At 42.0% G+C, this 19478-nt stretch overlaps 1 protein-coding gene across 1 annotated transcript; it reads left to right on the forward strand.

Moving 5' to 3' along the window:
- The first annotated feature begins 255 nt into the window (after positions 1-255).
- PPP1R17 (protein phosphatase 1 regulatory subunit 17) lies at positions 256-18310 on the forward strand. Its single transcript, XM_004418852.3, has 5 exons — positions 256-333; positions 5817-5934; positions 9363-9515; positions 10865-11017; positions 17044-18310. The coding sequence occupies exons 2-5, from the start codon at positions 5853-5855 to the stop codon at positions 17121-17123; spliced, it is 468 nt and encodes a 155-aa protein (XP_004418909.1). The 5' UTR covers positions 256-333; positions 5817-5852; the 3' UTR covers positions 17124-18310.
- Positions 18311-19478: the final 1168 nt, after the last annotated feature.

Here is a 19478-nt window from a genome sequence, read left to right on the forward strand (position 1 = left end):
AAAGGATCTAGCTGGTTTGTCTGGATTTCTCTGGCCTTGCACACTAGATACTCAAAGCACAACTCTGTGTATTGTGTGCTTGTAATGGACAATTATTGCAGTTGGGAGTAGTGGCAGTGAGATTAGTCCTCTTTCCCTCTCCATCCCCCTTGCCCTGGCGCCTGAGAAGCAGAGCATCCCCATGGCAACAGCGGCAGCTGGTCCCTTGATAAGAGGAGCTGGAGCCCAGCAGCAGCAGCCACTGCGCAGAGGAGCCAAGGAGCCAGCCCAGCTTCAGAAAGGAAGCACACCCTCCAGTCTCTCGCCTTCTCATCCCGGCACCGACAGTGATTGGTAAGTGCTTCGGATTTTTACTCCAAGAACTGTTGTGGTGAGAAAAGCAAGTTTCCAATAAGTTACAAATTCTTTGTGGTTGCTGGGACAAAGAAGGCTGCAGCTGGCAGCGTGAGGGGCATGGGGTGGGGTCTGGGTTGCTTTCTGGAGCAAGGCTAACCTGGGGCTAGATGGGGAGCAGGAAAAATCACTACTTTGAAGTCATTTTTCCAAGGGAGGTGGAGTCCTGGGTTCTGTAAGAGCCAGAGTCCTCACAAATTAAATTGCGAAGTTTCAAGATGAACACTGGTATATCTGCATATTCACACAGCAGGGTGGAGAGGCTTACCTTCCAAGTCTGGGGAGAGTGTGTTTATCAAAAAAACCTCTCCATGCCCTACTTCAAGGAAGAGTCACTCCTGGAGGAATACTGCAAATTGAGGTCTTCTAAATGAACAAATTTGATTTTCAAACGTGGTACTATTTGACCTGATTTCAATCCTCAGGTTAAAAAGCGATTTGACAAAGGATATGAATTTTACATAACTAGAGGGTACTTGACCCAGACACCGCATTGGATTGTGGACATAACCTTCTAACTTTTTATTCCGTCAAGTAAATCCAAGCCTGATTACGTAGGGGAAATTCTTTACAATGCCGCAGGACTAAGCTAAGTGTCAGCTCACTACTGAGAAGCAGTATTACCATGTTGCCGTGACCTGGAAATGGGTGTTCTGCAGTTGGTTTGTACCTTGGATTGTTCTCATCTCATCATTAGCTTCAGAAAAGGCCAGAGATGGGACGAGGAGATGATTCCAGTGGTTCAATTTAGATATATGTGTTATAATCACAAGGGGAGAACTGAATGAGCAAAGAGGGCAGCTCATGTTTCTTAAAGTGTTAGCACGCGCCGGGATCTGGGCTGGGAGCTTTACACACACTATATTGTTAATACTCTCCACAACCCTAGACAAGAGCCACTATCATACCCATTTTACAGATGTGGAAACTAAATTTCCAAGAGGACGTATTGCTTTCCCAAGTTCACCCAGCTAGAGAATGGTACAAGCAACCAAACATTTGTTTCCGCCTCATACTGCCTCACAGCACCAAATGCTTAGTCAGTGAGGAGTTTTCTATCTATGAATTAAACTGCAAAGTCTAACCCCCAACTGAGAAAGCTACTCAGTGTTCAGAGAAAGGACAAAGTACCCAGACCAACTTCTGGCCTTGAACTGGACCAGTCTTTTTCAGCAGCAGACATAGCGCTACTGTCCTCCTAAAACAGGAGCTGGTTGTGAGCTCCCGGATGCAGGCTCCCCCAAATGTGTCCTCAGCTACAGCAGGCTGCTCTGGCTTGCCTGTCCTTCTGCAACTCAGTGGGCTTCCCTCCCTGGCACCCAGTGCCCAGGACCTTTCAGTTCCTGTCCTCAAAAGAGAAGTTGATCTTTGTCATTAATAACCCCTGTGTATTGTGACATCAGTTAATATCTCTCTCTCTCTGTCTCTCTGTCTCTGTCTCTGTCTCTGTCTCTGTCTCTCCTCTCTCAGTGGTATTTGCATTTACAAATGTCTCTCTGTGAAAAGAAAGATTTTGTCCCTTGTGAAAAAGAATGTAAGAATTAGCAAGAGGGAGTTGCAAGAATGTAGCATCAGGGTCCTGAAAACCTCCTCAAACCCTTGAAATGATATCTCTTGGTCTCTAGCACATGCTACACCAAACCATCCACATTCTCTCAAACAACAATGAGAAAAAGAATACAGACCCACATTCCTTTATTTTCTAATTCAGAGATTTGCAAAACTCTGAACCAGAAGTTTTTTGTTCTTGTTAAGTTCAACATAAATTCATTTGGTAGCAAAACCTGACCTGAAAAGATATGAGTCTTTTTGTAGTCTTTATTTATGTCATTTAGTGCAAAGGTTCATGTTTTTGCTGCAGAAGTAATGCATGTGATTGTGGTGTTCCTGAGACCCTCCTGGGGGTGTTACGTAATAAAAATCTCCTGATTTCCATAGCACATGTGGCCCCAGGCTTTTCAGGCAAGGGTGGGCGGGCAGATATTAACAATCACAGTGGTGGTCCAAGTCGTCACTGTGTGAGTATTAAAATTCAGAGACCACCCTAGACCAATAAGCAGCAAGAGAATGGTAAAGTGTCACAAATCTTTGTACTACAGAATAGTTTATGAAACAGCCCCAAAGCATCTCTGAAGGCCCTGGCCCTTTGGTTGGAATCTGAAGACCCAGGGACCAGTATTTAGATACGAAAGAAAGAGCTGGTGCTTTAGAAAGTTCCCAAATTACAGCGAGCTGCTGAGGGAGATGATGAAACCTCCCCAGGGCAGCATGACAAGGGCAGAGTCCCTTCACTGGTGCTTTGGGTGGAGACTGAATAAAAGAGAGGGCAGAGTCAGGAAGAGGAAGCAGAAATATTCCATTTCTTAGTTCAGGAATTAGATTGAACTAAGTTCAGTCTTTGTGTCTTACAGTGGCTCAGTCAGAGCACCCCTTCTCAAGGAGGATAGAAATGGAGAGTGGGGAGAGAATGGGGTCATCTTATACAACATTCAACAGGCAGGTAAAATGACAGTTGTTAATAAGACGATGCTAAACTCCAAATATCTCTCTCCTCCAAGTACTTGTTCTTTTCTTTATGTGAAGATTTTCTGCCAAGAAGATCGTAATCACATCATTCACGATAAAAAATATCTTCTAATCCCATGGGCAAAACACATCCCTGCCCAGCCTGGGGTATTTTTGTAATGTAAAATCCCAAATGTGAAAATCATCTCTCAGCGTCCTAGCAAACAGACGCTCACCAGTTCACCACCATTGTTCTTTCAATCACACTAATTCAAAATAGTCCTGTTTTCCCCGTGGACACTAGGTGTTATCTTGAGAGGAAGAGTGTGTCGGTTTTGTGACTAATCACTAGGTACCCTCACCTTGTTCCAGGGACTTCTAACACTTGCACGGCTCATCTCCCAAGGACAGGCTCCTCTCTCTCAAGCCCAGTACTGCGAAAGCCATTTTGCTCAGATGAAGGCTGGTCCTCCCATGGTTCAGCATATAGATGAAAATGAAAGATTCAATGAGTTTTTTTTAGAATTTTTCAGTTATACAGCTGGTCTTCATTAGCCAGATATCCAGTGTGGTATAGACAATGTTACATAAAAACGACGGCCACTTACTCAGTACCTACAATGTGCAAAGCATAGAGCTATCCTGTTTAATCTCCACAGTAACTCTGCGAGGCAGATGTTGTTGTCTCTATTTTACAGATAAGAAAACTGAAGGTAAGAATGCAGGGCAGAGAGGGACATATGTCCCTGGGTGGCCATCTGTGGGTTCACCACAAAGATGCCAGCCTTTGCAGATTCTGTCACAGCAGCTGTAGCTTGTAGAGGGAAAGGGCAAAAATGATTATATTGCACATGGGCTCCATTTACCCTCCTTACATCATTGAGATGTAGGTACTTCATCAACGTCATATGGCTTTTTAGTTAAAGAGCCAAGATTTAACCCAGATCTATTTGACTTGAAAGCTCAGATTCAAAGTAAGTAACCAGCTATTGAGCACATAGAAGCAGCCATCTGATCCAAGTTTAAAGAACAGCTTACCTCAGGTTGAAGAGAAGGAGAGGGGTGCTATTGCCATCTAGGACCTGGAGTAGAAGGCAGGAGGCCTGAGTTCAAATGATGACTCTGACTTTGTGTGTGTGACTAATGGCAGGTCATTTTAAACTCTTTGAGCCTCAGTTTCCTCTTCTGAAGAATGAATGTTTTTTTGTTTGTTTTTGTGGTGGGAAAGATTGTCCCTGAGCTAATATCCGTGCCAATCTTCCTCTCTTTTGTATGTGGGACGCTGCCACAGCGTGGCTTGATGAGTGGTGCATATGTCTGAAACCGCAAACCCCAGGCCACTGAAGCAGGGCACGCAAACTTAACCACTATGCCACTGGGCCGGCCCCAAGAATGAATGTTTTGACTAGATCTTCCATGGGATGATTTTCAACACAAAATCTATGACGGGGCCCGGGACTTTCTACCCAAAGAAGAGGAAGACTAGTTAAGTAGGTGCACAGGCCATATTCAAGGCTGTAACTGCCTCTAGACATCAGCACCGAGCCCACTCATCCCCACAGGTGGTCCCATAGCTTTCCTCTCCACTCAAGCAGTGGAGACTGGCCACCCAAGTTAACAGTTCACTTCCTTATGGTCCCAGGGAGTGTTCAGCCCCTATAAAAACACTAAAAACAATGGTCTAAATTGATTTCTCCTGAAGTCACTCAGTACAATCAGTCTGCTCAGAGTGACACTAAAAGCTAGGCTCAAGTAATCCGTTAATGGCTCCATCTGCTATGCAATGATCTCAGCTTGTAGGGGGAGAGGCCCTCCAGTCTTCCCGGAGAAAACTGGCTGATTCCTCAGAAGACGACTAAGTTGAACTAATTCTCTGAGCTTGAAATGTTAACACAATTGGTCTGTGCGTTCATCTGCATGCCAGTGATCCAGGATTCTCAAGAAAAGAGGATCAGTTGGGTCATTTTAATCTAATTCCTCTCCAACCATTCTTGCTATGGTAGGACATGAGTAATAAATTATCCAAAGGAAACAGAACTTAGGCAGACTGTAATGAAAATTTCCTATAAATCTCAACTAATGCATTTCTCATTCAGACCTGACACATGTCCATTCTGGATTTCCACTCCTCCTGGACAATGACTATAACTAATAGCTCTGAAAAGTTCAATGGATTTGTGGTCTAGGAAAGACGGGGGATGAGGGAAGGGAAGGGGAAACAGACTTACTCTGATGTCAGAAATCTCTAGGGAGAAAATAATAAAGATCCATTTCAAGACCTAGATTTTTTTCCTACTGCATCTCTACCACTATTGTAATATGGGTAGGGAGGAAGTCTATTACTTTATGATTACAGCATGTAATGGTAGAAAACCAGAAGCCTGATCCAGACTGGGTTCAGAGGATTAACTCTTTTAAAAGTCTTGAGTATCTAACAGAAGTCTGCCAAACTGTATTTGGATCCAGGCTTGGCTATTTAATAGATGTAGGACTAAATAATTTAGATTTTCTGATCCTCGGTTCCCTCATCTGTAAAATAGGCATAATGCTACTTTGCAGAACTCAACAGAGAAAATATAGACAAAGTTTAATCAAGATTTTCAGTAACTCTTAGCTAACTCATTTCTGATTCAGACTTGACAAGTGTTCACTCTGAAACTCCTACAGTGCTTCTGAGAGAGGGCAGATATTGAACATTTGATACATAACAAATACAACAAATCCATGTGCGTGTGTGTGTGTGTGTGTGTGTGTGGTTCATTTATTTTGGCTTAAATCTTAAGTTAGAGTTTCTAGTAGCTAGGTATAAGAAGCAAACTTAAAAAATAGAATTGAATTGGTAAGTGATCAATAAATATACCTATGTAGTAAATGTATGAATGTACACACTAATGGACTTGTTTCTTATTCTTCTGTAGTGGTGGAGGAAAAATACACCCACCAACCCTCCTTTGATGATGTCCACTGAGCAAATGCAGCCACTGGAGCTCTCGGAAGACGGACTGGACAAGCTTGACCCTTGTTGCAACCACTTAGGTAAATGCTTCAGAGTGAATGGCAGCAGTGGAAGTCAGAAAGAGGGTGTCTCTGCCGTGCGGTTTGCAGACAAGTCAGAGGGAGTTTCCCTGAAACCTGATAGTTTGTGCCTTCTGGTGACAGCCAACACCAGATGGACAGGCAAATAGCCATGGGTCTGTGGGCTCTGCCATGTAAAATTAGCTGAAGCACTGGAGAGAAGTTCATTAGAGTTAAAAAAGAGAGAAAAGGCATTGTCCTCTTTTTTGGGTCTGACCGAGTCCCAGGCAGAGCATTTTTGAGGCAATAAATGGAATGTGGCACTGTAGCGTGTTTCCAGTATTTCCCGGCACACTCACACCCTGTGTGCGGTGGCAATAAAATATTTCAAATATCTCTCTTTGCCTATCAAGACAGAATTTTAAATAGCCTTTTCCTGCTTTATTGTCAATCTGTTTCCTTTCCAGAACTGACTTTTGCATAACCTTTGTAATGAAAATACCAGAAACATTTCTGCCTCTACCCATTTCTAAAAATGAGACACTCAGACTTTTGATGGATGGGCCTTTTGCATATTCATAGCCTTTGTTTATGTCTTGCCTGGTTATGACTCCCTCCCCCACCCGCCTCTCCTCTCTCCCCATTTGCCATCAAGATATTTTATGTTTGAGATTTCTCCAAGAATGGGAAAAAGTGCAACTGAAGTAAAAGTCAAAATTGAAGCAAATGTTTTGCTCTCTGTACTGTGCACTGAGTCGCATCCTGGGGTCGAACGGTGACCCATGATTGGTCCATATCCAGCCTGTACCTCCAGAGAACCCTCAGCTGGGCAGAACCCATTCTGAGCAACATTCATTCATTCAACAAATGTTTATGGGATGTATAATATGGGGAGAAATTAACCGTGCTATGTGGTAACAAATTTTTATAATTGCTTTTTTGGGGCAGGCATTAAGATACCTTAATGCCTGGGTAGTCCCAAGGTCCTGGGTTTAATCCTGATCCCACAATCTGCCTGCAGTATAACCTTCAGCCTTTTAGCAGGCCTTCTACACCTCAGTGTCCTTATCTGCAGATTGAGGATAATAGTATACCTTCCTTGTGGGCTTGGTGATAGAACTAAATGAGATAATGTGTTCAGAGATGATATGAATATTTAACAAGTGGTAAAACACAGGCATTGACAAATCAGAAAAGATGTGGGTCCATCCCACACACTAGGATGATGTGAAATCACCTAGTGATTTAGTGGTACTCACTAAAGTCCCCTTCTCACCTCCTTTTTATGTGTGTGTGTAAACTTAAAAGCATACAGTCCAATGCCTTACACATAGTATGATCTCAATAAATGTTTGGTAAATTGAAATGATTGGGTGGAATTATTAAAATCCTTTAGGTGAAAGAGAATATTTATTACTATTAAATAAGACTGAAGAGAATGATGCTATTTTATTTTTTTGATTATGCATAGTGATCTTTTGATAATGCAGGCATAGTGATGTATGATTACTAAATATTTATGATGGTAGATTCCTCATGCACATTGAGTTTTCTAAAACAAAGGATCATTCAGACATAAAGTCCAACAGACCATTAGCAACTTGAAAGCAAGAATCATTTCTTACTTGCCTTTTTGTTCCTAGAATCTATAGCTCAATGCCTGGCATATAGTAGGAACTTAATCAACACTTGTTGACTAAATAAATTAATGAATGACACAGGCTATGTCTAGATTCACAAAACTGAAGTGAAAAGGTTTGACACACTTAATCCCCACTGTTTTAAAGAAATTGACCTGAATATTTTCATTTAAAAAAAGAAAGAGAGAAAGAAAGCAAGGAAAGAAGGAGGGAGGGATGAAGAAAGGAAGTAGTGGGAAAGTTCCAGTTAATCTCTGAATTTCCCCGAATTCCTTCATAGTTATAGACCTAGCCAGACTGTATCCAGGCCGTAGTGAGTTTCCAGAGAAGACAAATAGCTTCATTGCCTTGTGGCTTCTTTGAACCCTAACAGAATAGCTCCTTGTACATAATATGTTTGAATTTATTTGTTCAAGCATACATTCAACAAATATTTATTAATTGGCTCTAAGGAGATAAAAGAGGAGCTACCTGTTATCTAAGAGGGCAGAGAGGCATATGTGGGAATAATAATTACATCATCTTTCAAAGGTGTTACATGAACAAAAATGCTGTGGATATTCAGAAAATGAGAAAGGACACCTAAGACTGGGGTTAGTAAAAAAAGACTTACAAACATGGGGCAGGGGTCTTTCCTCTGGGCCTTGTGGGAGGTGTTAGCTGGTGAGCAATGGCCAGAGTGGACATTTTTTGAGGATCTGACATATATCAAATGTATCAAGTGCTTTACCAACATTAACAAATTTAGTTCTATCTCTTTGTCTCTCATACACACATACACACTGATTTAATATTATCCCCGCTTTAAAAGCTGAGAGCATATTATAGTTCCTAGAAATTAAAGCCTAAGTTCTCAGAACTAACAAGTGACAGAATCAGGGTTTGAACTCACATCAGTCTAACTCCACTCACTCACCCATTCAATGTGCATTTATTGGAGAGAGAGGTGATCAAGAATAAAACTAGTAAGAGGATATAATCCTCAAGCAGGCACTGTCTAGAGCAGGAGATAAATCATTACAGAATGACCAAGTGCCAGAACAATAGCAGAGAAGCTCAAAGGAGAGCAACATAAACAAAAGCATACAGGAGTGAGAGGGAGCAGAGAAAGTACTTCAATGGGCAAGGAGTGATCAGATCGAATTAATTACATATAATAACATCTGAGGGACATGATGTAGAATCTAGGCTTCAAAAGCTCTGCTGAGGTGATGCAGGGGCCTGAGGAAAGGAAAGAGATAAATAAGCAGACAACAGGACCTGGATTAGGATGGTAAACAGAATTGCAAAGCCAGGGGACAGTGAGAAGACCACTGCTGAAGAGCAAGTGTGAATCATCAGTGTGACTTGGCTAGCGGGTGAGGAATTTACCGAGAACCTTACTACAAGACTGAAGAGAGCGTAAGGCTCTAAACTGGTCCTTGGGGTCTCCAAAGGAAGCAAGCCTTGACTGAAGGGAATTGAAGGAGCATTTAGCACAGAGAACGTGTTCTCCCATCAGAAATTTAACTCACACTCGCTCTGTGGCTTTCCTAACTATATATTGAAGTTCCTCTTTGCCTTGCTTATCCATCCCATTTGAGTTCTCTTCATTTGGAGTTTTACAGAATTCTAGTCTTCCTTTTTATTACATGTATTCATGCAAAGCTACTAAAGTCCTCTGTAGAAGGGACCAAAATAAATAAATACTTTTCTTTTTCAGACCAGGTTCTTCTGCCCCTACTATCAGGTGTAATTGGAAACCAACTAGTTTGTCACTGACCCTTACTCATGTCAGATTCTTTGTTCTTTGCATCCTGTCAAAATCAGATGATCTTTCAGACCAGTTCATTAAGGACTGTGATCTCAAAAAGCAGCCAAGAAAGGGAAAAAATGCACAGGTCACGCTGAACGTTGAGTCAGAACAAAAAAAACCAAGGAGAAAAGATACGCCAGCCCTGCACATCCCGCCTTTTATACCAGGTAATGAAGGGGAGGTCAGTGTGCACCTCTCTAAGGGGAACCACTTGTCACTGAATCACAGTGGTCTGACAACTTTTTCCTTAAATATTTGCATGTTTTTTAATCATTGGTACAATCTCTACATCTGTCTTAGTTACAATACGGCCAGCTGCTGTAACAGATCAATTCCAAAATATTAGTGACATAAAACAAGTTTATTTTTCACTCACCAACAGGGGAAGTTGGGGGTAAGGGAGGTAGGCTCTGCTAGAAACAGTCATTCAGGGACTCAGACTGATGGAGGTTGGGGCATCATTAGCACATGGCTTCCAATGTCACCATGAGCGTCATCGACATCCAGCATCCCATCATCAGGGGAGGGGAGACAGACTGAAGGGTTGGCAGGCCTGCCAGTGGCACACATCCGTTCCTTCAGTCACAGGCCTCACCTGACTGCGAGGGAGGCTGACATAGCCCAGCTGTGTGCTCAGGAGAAAAGCGGACAGGTTTGGTGAACAGCTAACATGTCTCTATAACAGCCTTGCATGTGGCATGTGACACTCTCTTGTTCCCAAAAGTTTTGTTTTGTCTTATTTCCTTTTCTCCTTCCCTCCAGGCCATTTATGTAATGTTCTCTCTACTCACAACCCCCTCAGAGGGATACAAAACAAATAGAACACAGAGCTTTCTAGGAAGGAACTTTTAGTTTTATAAGAAATTACAGAAGCATATATATAGGTGAAATATGCAGTAAGAAGTAACATGATAATGGAGGTCCTTAGATAAGGACCCCAGGAGCTCAGTCTGGGCCCGTGAATTGTGGAAAGTTTTGTAGAAGAGACTGTTTTTAGAGAGTTTGTAAATGATGGAGAAAAATTTCACGTGTAGAAGAGAAGTGAGAAGGCAGATGGGTGGAGATAGAGAACTAATTAAGTCATTGAAGAATACAGCACGTGGCTTTTGGAAGAGCAAATCGTCTATCACCCTGACGAAGATGGAGTCTGGAGGCAGACAAACCTGGGCTCAATTCCTGGCTCTGACACCTGTAAGCTGCGTTACTGTGGGTGCATCGCTTTGTCTCACTATCCTCAGATATGTGATGGTGGTAGTAATATTAAATTCCTCAAGGTTTTGTGAGGCTAAAATGAAATCAGGCCTATAATACCCTTTGCATAGAGGATGTTCTCTAGTGTAGCCTCAATAGATACTAATTTTTATTATAAAGACAGAAACTGCTTTTATTAAAATAAGTTTGAAAAGATATATTGACTACCATCACCAGGTATATGTGCAAATATGGATGCACAGTCTTGTGTATTAGAATATATGGATTTGACCCTGTTTCTCCCTCTGTTCCCCTAACCATGCAGGTGTGTTTTCAGAACATTTAATTAAAAGATATGATGTCCAAGAGAGACATCCAAAGGGCAAAATGAGTCCCTCTCTTCATAACACTGACCTGGAACAGAAGAAGCCAAGGAGAAAAGACACACCTGCCCTGCATACATCCCCTTTTGCAGCAGGTAAAAGAGCTGGTGCAGGGCATTTGCAGGGGGTGATGGGAAGAGGTCAAGAGTCTTACCATCTGGAGGTGCCGCGGGCGTGGCCTTCATCCTGGCCCAGCAATCTGTGCCGCACAGAAGTGCTCTCGGGAGGAGCAGCATTTACTGCTGCCTTTCAGGTTTACCTTCGTTGGAACTTCCCCTGGGGCTGACTTGGAGATGGGAGAGGGTCAGAGCATTACTCATGCTTCAGCAGAACTGGTCAAATTCACTGAGCCAATGAAGTAGAAACGTCAGTGGGTCCTTGAGAAGAGTTGAAATACCCTCTTCTCCAATCTTCCATGATTCATGCATCCTATGGCTGATGGCTGACTCTCCCGAGACACCTGGATATATTGACCAAATCCTCAAAACAAGAGAAAGAGAGAAGGAGAGAGATGCAGAAATAATGATAGCTATCGTACCATGTGCCAAATCAGACCAAAAAGGCAGTGTGTGAGGTATAATCTTGTCCCTGAGAATTTTATGTGCAAATTGGAGAATAAGACATGTACATTCGTGCTTAGAGTATAAGGCAGTATGTGTGTGTTTGTGTGTGTTTTATATACATAGTTGGCGGGGGAGTGGTAGAGAAGAAAATGTGTTAATGTTTATTGAGACTCTATTAAATGTTAGGTATTGAGCTTGGCATGTCTTGTGAATTTTTAAAAATCAATTGAATAATACAATAAAGTAGCTATTATCTCTCTTTACAGATAAAGAAACGAAGAGAGAATTTAAGTAACTTAGCCACTTTAAAGTCTTGGGTGGATGAAATTGATGGATGGATGGCTGATTGGCTAAATGCTTAGATCGATGATGGGATGATTAGATGGATAGGTGAATGAATCAAATTATACTCAAGGTCAAACACTATTACATGGCAGAGCTGGGGCTCTAATCTAGGTCTGTCTCACCTGTGGGCAGTTTTTCATTGTACTATGCTTTAGTTGGACTTTTAGCATTATAACAATCCAGAAGGGACACTTTTGGGAGGAGATGAGATTTGGTTGTCATTATAAAACCGTGTTTCCCCATTATTTCATTTAATAAAGAAAAAAAATTGAAAGACAGCTCAGTAGAAGACATCATGGAAAGGCAGTCAGGAGTGCAGACAGGGTCACTGACTTCTGAGGAGCAGAGGCAGGCAAGGAGGCCTAGAGCAAGAGGAGGCACTTCTTTGGAGAAATGGATCAAGGACCAGTTGGGAGGGTCTGAACCTGCCTCAGTGGTGTTTCTCATAGGTTACATACATTCCTACATACACTGATCCTCCAACCCATCACAAACTTCCCCCAAGCTCTGCCTCTGTCTGGGTTCCAATTACTTTTCAAGACTCAGTCATCTCACAGTCTCTGCTGACAGACCCCTCCAAGTCCCAAATGAATCATTTCTATTCTGAACTGTGTGTTAGACATGAGCATGCAAATACCAAGACTGTGTCATCTCTTTTGGTATTGTCCTTATTGTTCTTGTTGCTGTTATTGTAGCTGTTATTTAAATTGACTCACATCAACGACTTGTTTGATAAGTTCATGAGAACTGGCCTGTGATTGCCATATGCTGTGGTATTGACCTTGATGTCTAGTCCAGTCTCTTCTGTATAGCAGTGCTCAATAAGCATCTGTTGATTTGATATTGTATTTGGCCATCACAATTCTGCAGTTCCAAGTTCTGCATTAGGAGACTGATTATTTTCCACCCATTCTTGGGTTTGCTTTTATTGAAGTCCTTTTAGGGGAAGACTTGGTAGAGGAACAAAAATATTTATGGGCAGATAATCACCTTAATACACAGTGTTGAACGTGGATTTTGGAGACAGAAAGGTCTAGGTTTGATCTCTGGTTCTGCTCCATTCTAACTTTGTGACTCTGGGCAATTAACGCAAACTACAAGAGCCTCCTTCGTTCCATTGATCTCTGAAAGGAAGACCATAAAATCTGTCTTCCAGGATTGTTAACACTATTAAATAAAGTATATAAAGCACTTAGCACAGTTCCTGGCTTATTGAAAGTCCTCAGTAAATGTTAGTTCCCCTCCATTCTCTGTTCAAACTTATATTCTTTGAGATAAGTCAAACCATTTCTGAACGTGAGAATTTTCCTAGCCACAGTGTTTTACCTCTCCACATAAACCTGCTAATTCAAGGAACTTCCTAAAATGTTGAGCTCTGTTTATCTGGCAATGGATACTGCCTACATCCCAACATCTACATCCTAAGTGAGCAGCTTCCCGGTTGAATAAAAAATGTTTATCAAACAGTGCAAAGTTACACAGAGCTGGAGAGGGGGTCTGTATATCCATAGACTCTATACACGTTATGGAATTCCTTGAATCAGCAAATCTCTGTGTTGTGAGTATTTGCAATTATAGATAGTGTTCTATGATTCTAATTTTTATTGGCATATTAGCTGAAGCACTTTATTTTTGAAGAGCCTTTTAGTATCTAAATATTTGGCAGTAATCGAAATGCTAGTTAAGCTGATAAGGATAGAGCCTTCAGCAGATGTTCAGAGAGACTCACATTGGTTCTAATAAGAGTGTTGAGAGAAACACATAGAGAAATGCACTCCAGAGACATCTCCTCTCATTAGCCTTTGGCAAGTGAAGACTGGACAAGGATTTGCTCTCCCTTCTAAATCTCTTGCTAACTACCTTCATTCCCCTAGGTTAATGAGCTTACTTGACAGGTTCCAACTGCCAGACAACTCCTCAGTGAGGAGTCTCGTAGGCTTTCTTGCCAGTCCAAGGTTTGCTCCCAACTTGGCCTGCAGTTACCAGGGCCCCCCATCTTGATGACTGCATGGCAGGGAGCACCGGGTTGTGATTGGTCAGATCTGAGTAGCCTAGACCTGCTTAAAAGAAAAAGAAGTCTTTAGTTGAGGTCCGTGGCAAAAGAAACCAGGGAAAGTAAGGAATAACGAGGCTAGAAGCATTGCAGAGAAGCCTTCCAGAAAATTGGTCTATGAGCTATGAACATTTGGGGATCAAATCTCAATACTGTACTTGTAGAAAGGAGATTGATTTGTCTTTTGAAAGTGACACTTCTTCTGTCCTGCTGGGAATAGAGCATTCTCTCTAGTGTGGTTTACCAGGAGAGGTGGTGTCTTCACACTGGCTCCCTTAGATCAGAGGCACACATCTGCAACACAGGTGACCACCAGCTTTAGACGGTGCTGTGGGTGGGTATTCATGGCCTCAAACAGCTTGCTGCAAGGCTAGTTGCCTCTTAGAGACCTTGGACTGACATCTTGGGCCTTAAAAACACACAAAGTTCCAACAAGCAGCCAAGTTCCCTAAACTCTCATACATAGAGAGTAGAAGGGAAGGAACTGATATTTCCTAAATCCCTCCTGTATTCCAAGTCCTACGCTGGATGTTAGAATATCCTTTGAGAACCTCACAGTTCAGTAGGGGAGAAAAATGTACTGTCCCATGATTCCTGTGATGTGAAAAGTGCTTTAACAGAGGTTCATGAAAGACGTGGCTGAAGCATAAAAGAATGTTGGCCTAAATCTATCTAGCAGTATCACCCTCTGTGGGAGAATCAAATTATTTTTTCTACAGTTTTAGAGATGAAAAAACTGAGGTTCAGATAAGTTAAGTGACCTGCTCAAAGTTGAATGACCACTAAAGGAAAGCTTTCTGGCCTTACAGTGCATTCCTTCAACGATACACGTCTGCTCCCCACAGGAGAGCATGAGGATCAGGACTGGGTTAAACCAGACAGACCAGTGTTTATTAAACCTTGTTCATCTTCAAGTGACCAAAGCCAACAAAATGAAGCATCAAGAATAAGAATACAGTGATGACACATAGACACTACTGATGTAAGCCTCATCCTAAGCAATGATCATGAAATCAAGATTTTGAAGAGCTACCATATATTTTTTCATTATAAAACATTAAATTAATGCTTAACTGTACTAATAGAAACACTAGTTCACTTTCCACTTGAAATTATCTCCTGCGTCCCTAGCACACTTTGGGAATGGCTGACCTTGATGATTAAACAGGCTCCTCCCTTCCCTGAATCCCAGGAATTTTATTTATTTATTTATTTATTTTTGCCCAGATGCTCATATGACTAGGTTTCAAGGATACTCAAAATAACCAGAAATTCCCAGATCTGGGAATTTAAAGACTCTTATCCACTTTGAATCAATCCAAATTGGGATTAATGTGAAAAGATATCAAAGAAGGTAGGATGGAAAGTTTAGGGGCTCAGCATAACTAACTCTATGTTCTCTTACCATGATAGCCTTAATTCCAAACAAAAATCCAAACTTTTATACAGCTGGTATAAGAGAAAATATCTCCCACTGTGTTTTATGAGTGATTTATGCAAAAGCCTTAGTTTCAGCCAGACTCTTGAAATTGTTTTTCTCCTCCAATAAATATCAGCTAATTGGTAAAGAACCCATATGAACAAACTAGGAACTGAATCAAATGAATAGTCATTAAGATCAACACACAGTTTTCATTAATTCGCCACTGTTGAATGGAGGCCAGTGTTGTAGAAAGGCCTCTTGTGGTGCACAGCTTTCCTCCCTCAAGTTTAGATCTTTATGAAATGCTTCATGAGCTGAAAGGTCTCTAATTATGAGGAGGGTGGGAGGCGTATGAGACAGTGGTGGGGAAGTAAACCTGGCTGGCTGGAGTGGGATGACAGAAATCGTGGAGGCCTGGCCCTGAATCAGAGCTTTCTTTGTCTTTTTATTAAAATGACCCTACTTCACAATTCACAGAATAAGCAGAAGCACCCAGAAGTCCTTGGATGGTCTTTTCTGGGCTGATGAGTCCAGAAAACTGTGCTTAGGCTTTTGAATTTCACATACCAGTAAACTTTTAAAAACAAAATATTGTGGAGCCTTAGGGATAGCAACTTTTAATTTTGCATAGTAAGGATGCTAAAAACAACCATCTAACGTCCCTAAAATTTCGTTTAAAAAAACTATATTTTGAGGCTGGCCCGGTGGCGCAAGCGGTTAAGTGCGCACACTCAGCTGCAGCGGCCCGGGGTTCGCCGGTTCAGATCCCGGGTGCTCACCGACGCACCACTTGTTAAGCCATGCTGTGGCGGCGTCCCATATAAAGTAGAGGAAGATGGGCACAGATGTTAGCCCAGGGCCAGTCTTCCTCAGCAAAAAAGAGGAGGATTGGCATTGGATGTTAGCTCAGGGCTGGTCCTCCTCACACACACACACACACACAAAAAAAAGATATTTTAAACCCCCAAGAAGAAAAAGAATCATCTCAAAGTAAAGAACAACTTTTTAAATTGTAGCCATAGAGCTGTATGAAAATCTCACTGCACTTTCCTTATTTTCTCATTTTTCTCTGAACCACGTAAACTTTATCACCTACCAGTACTGACATTTAGAAATGGCATGTTCAGAGCCTCAGCTCAATATTTTCCCCAGATGTTAGTACAAGGTGTTTAAATTTGACTCCATGAGGCTTATCAGCTCTTTTTGAAGGGAAAATAAACTAGCCAATTGTGAAGGGAAGGAAAAGTTGACTTTTATTTGCTCGCTATGTTAAGCATTGCTACATACTTCTTATTTCATTGTCACAATGACCCTTTATACAAGCATTAGTGCCCTCATTTTACATAGGAGAAAATTTAGGTGTGAAGGCATTAAGTGACCCAATGCAGATTGAGTGGTGGAGTGAGCAGTTGGAGTCCAAAGTCCGTATGCTTTCCATCTCACTGTGCTGCGAGCTGAGCAGCAGAACGTAGAGAAGCGGGTGACGGTTCCCTCTAACTCCCAGGCTGAGCGTCCACTTGTAACCAGAGTGGTGTCCTCACTGAGCCACAACTCCTCTGGGAAGGCCAAATGAGGCCACCAAACTCCCTCTCTCTCTGTTGGCACCTTTAGCAGTTAGTTTTGCATACACTAAAGGTTTATGTGTTGCCATGCTCCTGTGTACTGTGTCTATGCTGTGAGGTTGTCTAATATTTTAATTAGAGGCATTTAATTGCAGATCTGTGCTTTGTTTTGCAGGTGTGACACTGCTCACGGACGAGAGACCCAAAATGATCATGGAAGATGACGAAAAGGATGGTGACAAGATAGCTATTTAAAGAGATTTCCCCTAGGACCGCTTGTAAATAGGCTAGATTGGTTCCCTATGGTGACCTAGAAGAAAATAGACTTGTTTCTGCTCTCATTTTGTCATTGTCTGCCTTAAGATCCATGCACCTTTTCCCCAGGAGACACGCTGTATCAGATTGCCAGTCACCTCTTTGTCTCTCTTCTTCCTTGAATCTGGTTTCTATTCTCACCTCTTGAATTTTCATTTTCCAATGCAGTGGAAAGGAAGCAGATCATCCTAAATTAGGAGGTAACAGGGAAAACTTTAGTGTTTAGTTTCTGCATCTGCTAGATCAATTAATGAAGCAAAGAACATGGATAAGATGGGGATCTTTTATTTCTTGGCTTATGCTGCTGGGCAGGACTTGGCTTAACATTATCCAAACACCAGTTCAAGTGTGGGCTCCCTGTTACCAGTTAGGGAGGTGAGAATGTTTGGGTTCAAATTCACTGATTGCTTTGGAGAACATGGACTTTTTCTCTTATCCTATCTCGAGAGTCCAAGTGTTTGTGGTGACATTTCTAAGATCTTTGTAACTAATACCCTCAAGGTGAATACATGAACTGGGCAAGTCAACTCAGCCAACCATACCTTGGCTGAAAACACCAGAGGTAGAGAATGCTGGTCTATCTGGGAAGCTTAGCAATATATCTTATTTATTGTTATCTTTTAAAACAGTTCTCAACCCTGTTGTCTTGATGTATGTGAGTTGTGTCACAAGTGAACCATTACTAATGATAGGTAAAACACCAACATTTGTGATGAATTTACTTTTTAAAAAATTAATTAAGGTCAATGGAAGGCCATTCCTATATTTTTAGCATTCTCACTTGCTTGGCCCCCATACGCTTTCTTGGATGGGAGGGAAAGATGTGGGGTGAGCTCGTGAGCAGGAACCTATATATAACCCCTGCCCCAGCCTGCAGTCTGTGGGTGCCATGGAAAGGTTTTACATGAGGGCCTCATCCACCAGGTGATGGACATGGGAAAAGGTGAAGACTATTGTTCAAAGGTAGAAAGGTGGATATTTTAACAAATCTGCCTAAAAGTGATCATTTGGAATCTCTGTATATACCCTGTCTCCAGCAGTTTGTTAATCCTTCTGTCTTCCTGTACTCTTCACAACAGTGGAAAAGATGCAGGATCCTGCTGGTAATAAAGATGCTTCTAACTACATCTCTGTGTCTTGGTGTATTTCTCCTAAAAATATACTATTTACTTACAATTATAAATACCAGAGGTTGCAAAAGAGACTCACAAGGATTGTTTGTTTGTATGTGTTTGACCCACAGAGGTTTAAAAATGTTTGAATTAGCTGTTATTATCTTGTAATCTAATCAGGAGAATTTACATAAAATTCTAGATTTCCAGATTCTCTTGAAAAAACACCTCACGATCTGGCAACCCTAGATTTGATTAGAAACATGGCCACCATCAGCTGGCACTGAGCACCAGATGCCCTTTTAGAAGGAACACACATTCTCCAGCTCGCCGTTTGCCCCACCTGGTGCATTTCACCCACTGACTTTACCGCACCCCCCCAGCCTTCACGTTGGAGTTGGAAACCCCTGGTGAAGACCCACACTTTGTGTTCCTAATGATCTCTCACCTCTTTGGTCCCAGTGCTTCACTTCCACTACTGATGGCCGCAATCACAGCTTTGGGTGAAGGGGAAGATTGTGGCCAAGCTGCTGGTTGAGACATACGTAGTGAAAGGCCACCATAAAGTCTTTAAGAAGCGAAAAGCAATTACAGGTATATGGATAATAAGATTATATCACCATCAGCAGCAATTTTTACCCAGGGATTCTCTCTAATAAAACACAGATGAACTCTCGTCCTATCGGATTTGCTGTACCCGCACCATGTACTCCTGCAGCCATGCCAGCAGAGTGTGCCCAATAAACTTGCAGGCTACTCAGAAAAGCCCTCCCCATTTCTGAGTTCCTGGGGTGGGGTGGAAAGTAGACTGGCTGTTGTAGAGACAAAAACCTTGGGTTCTAGCCCCAACTGTGTGACACTTTACAAGTCCCTGGAACACTCGATATCTGTTTCTTTATCTTGAAAATGAGGATAATAATCCTTACTTTGCCTTCTTCATAGTTTGAGAATTAAATGAGATAATGTATGGCAAAGGGCTTTGTAAGCTAAAAAGGCCTATCCATCTGTAACACAGGATAATTTTAAGACACCTTCAGAGTATGGTCTGCACCTTTTTTACTGCCGAACCCCCATTGCCTGGGTATTAAATGGGTGGCAGTTATGTAGACTTTAATCACAGCATCGGAAGAAGTACTTCAAGTCGGGAGATCCCATCACTTGTGCAGCCTTAACTGAAAGCCAT

Source organism: Ceratotherium simum, chromosome 1 (assembly GCF_057802395.1).
Source record: "Ceratotherium simum simum isolate JZ-2026a chromosome 1, ASM5780239v1, whole genome shotgun sequence".
Lineage (NCBI taxonomy): Eukaryota > Metazoa > Chordata > Mammalia > Perissodactyla > Rhinocerotidae > Ceratotherium > Ceratotherium simum.

Coding starts and splice junctions, on each gene's coding strand:
- PPP1R17 (XM_004418852.3), top strand. CDS start 5,853: ATGATGTCCACTGAGCAAATGCAGCCACTGGAGCTCTCGGAAGACGGA. Junction 9,516..10,864: donor CATCCCGCCTTTTATACCAG/GTAATGAAGGGG, acceptor CTAACCATGCAG/GTGTGTTTTCAGAACATTTA. Junction 11,018..17,043: donor TACATCCCCTTTTGCAGCAG/GTAAAAGAGCTG, acceptor TTTGTTTTGCAG/GTGTGACACTGCTCACGGAC.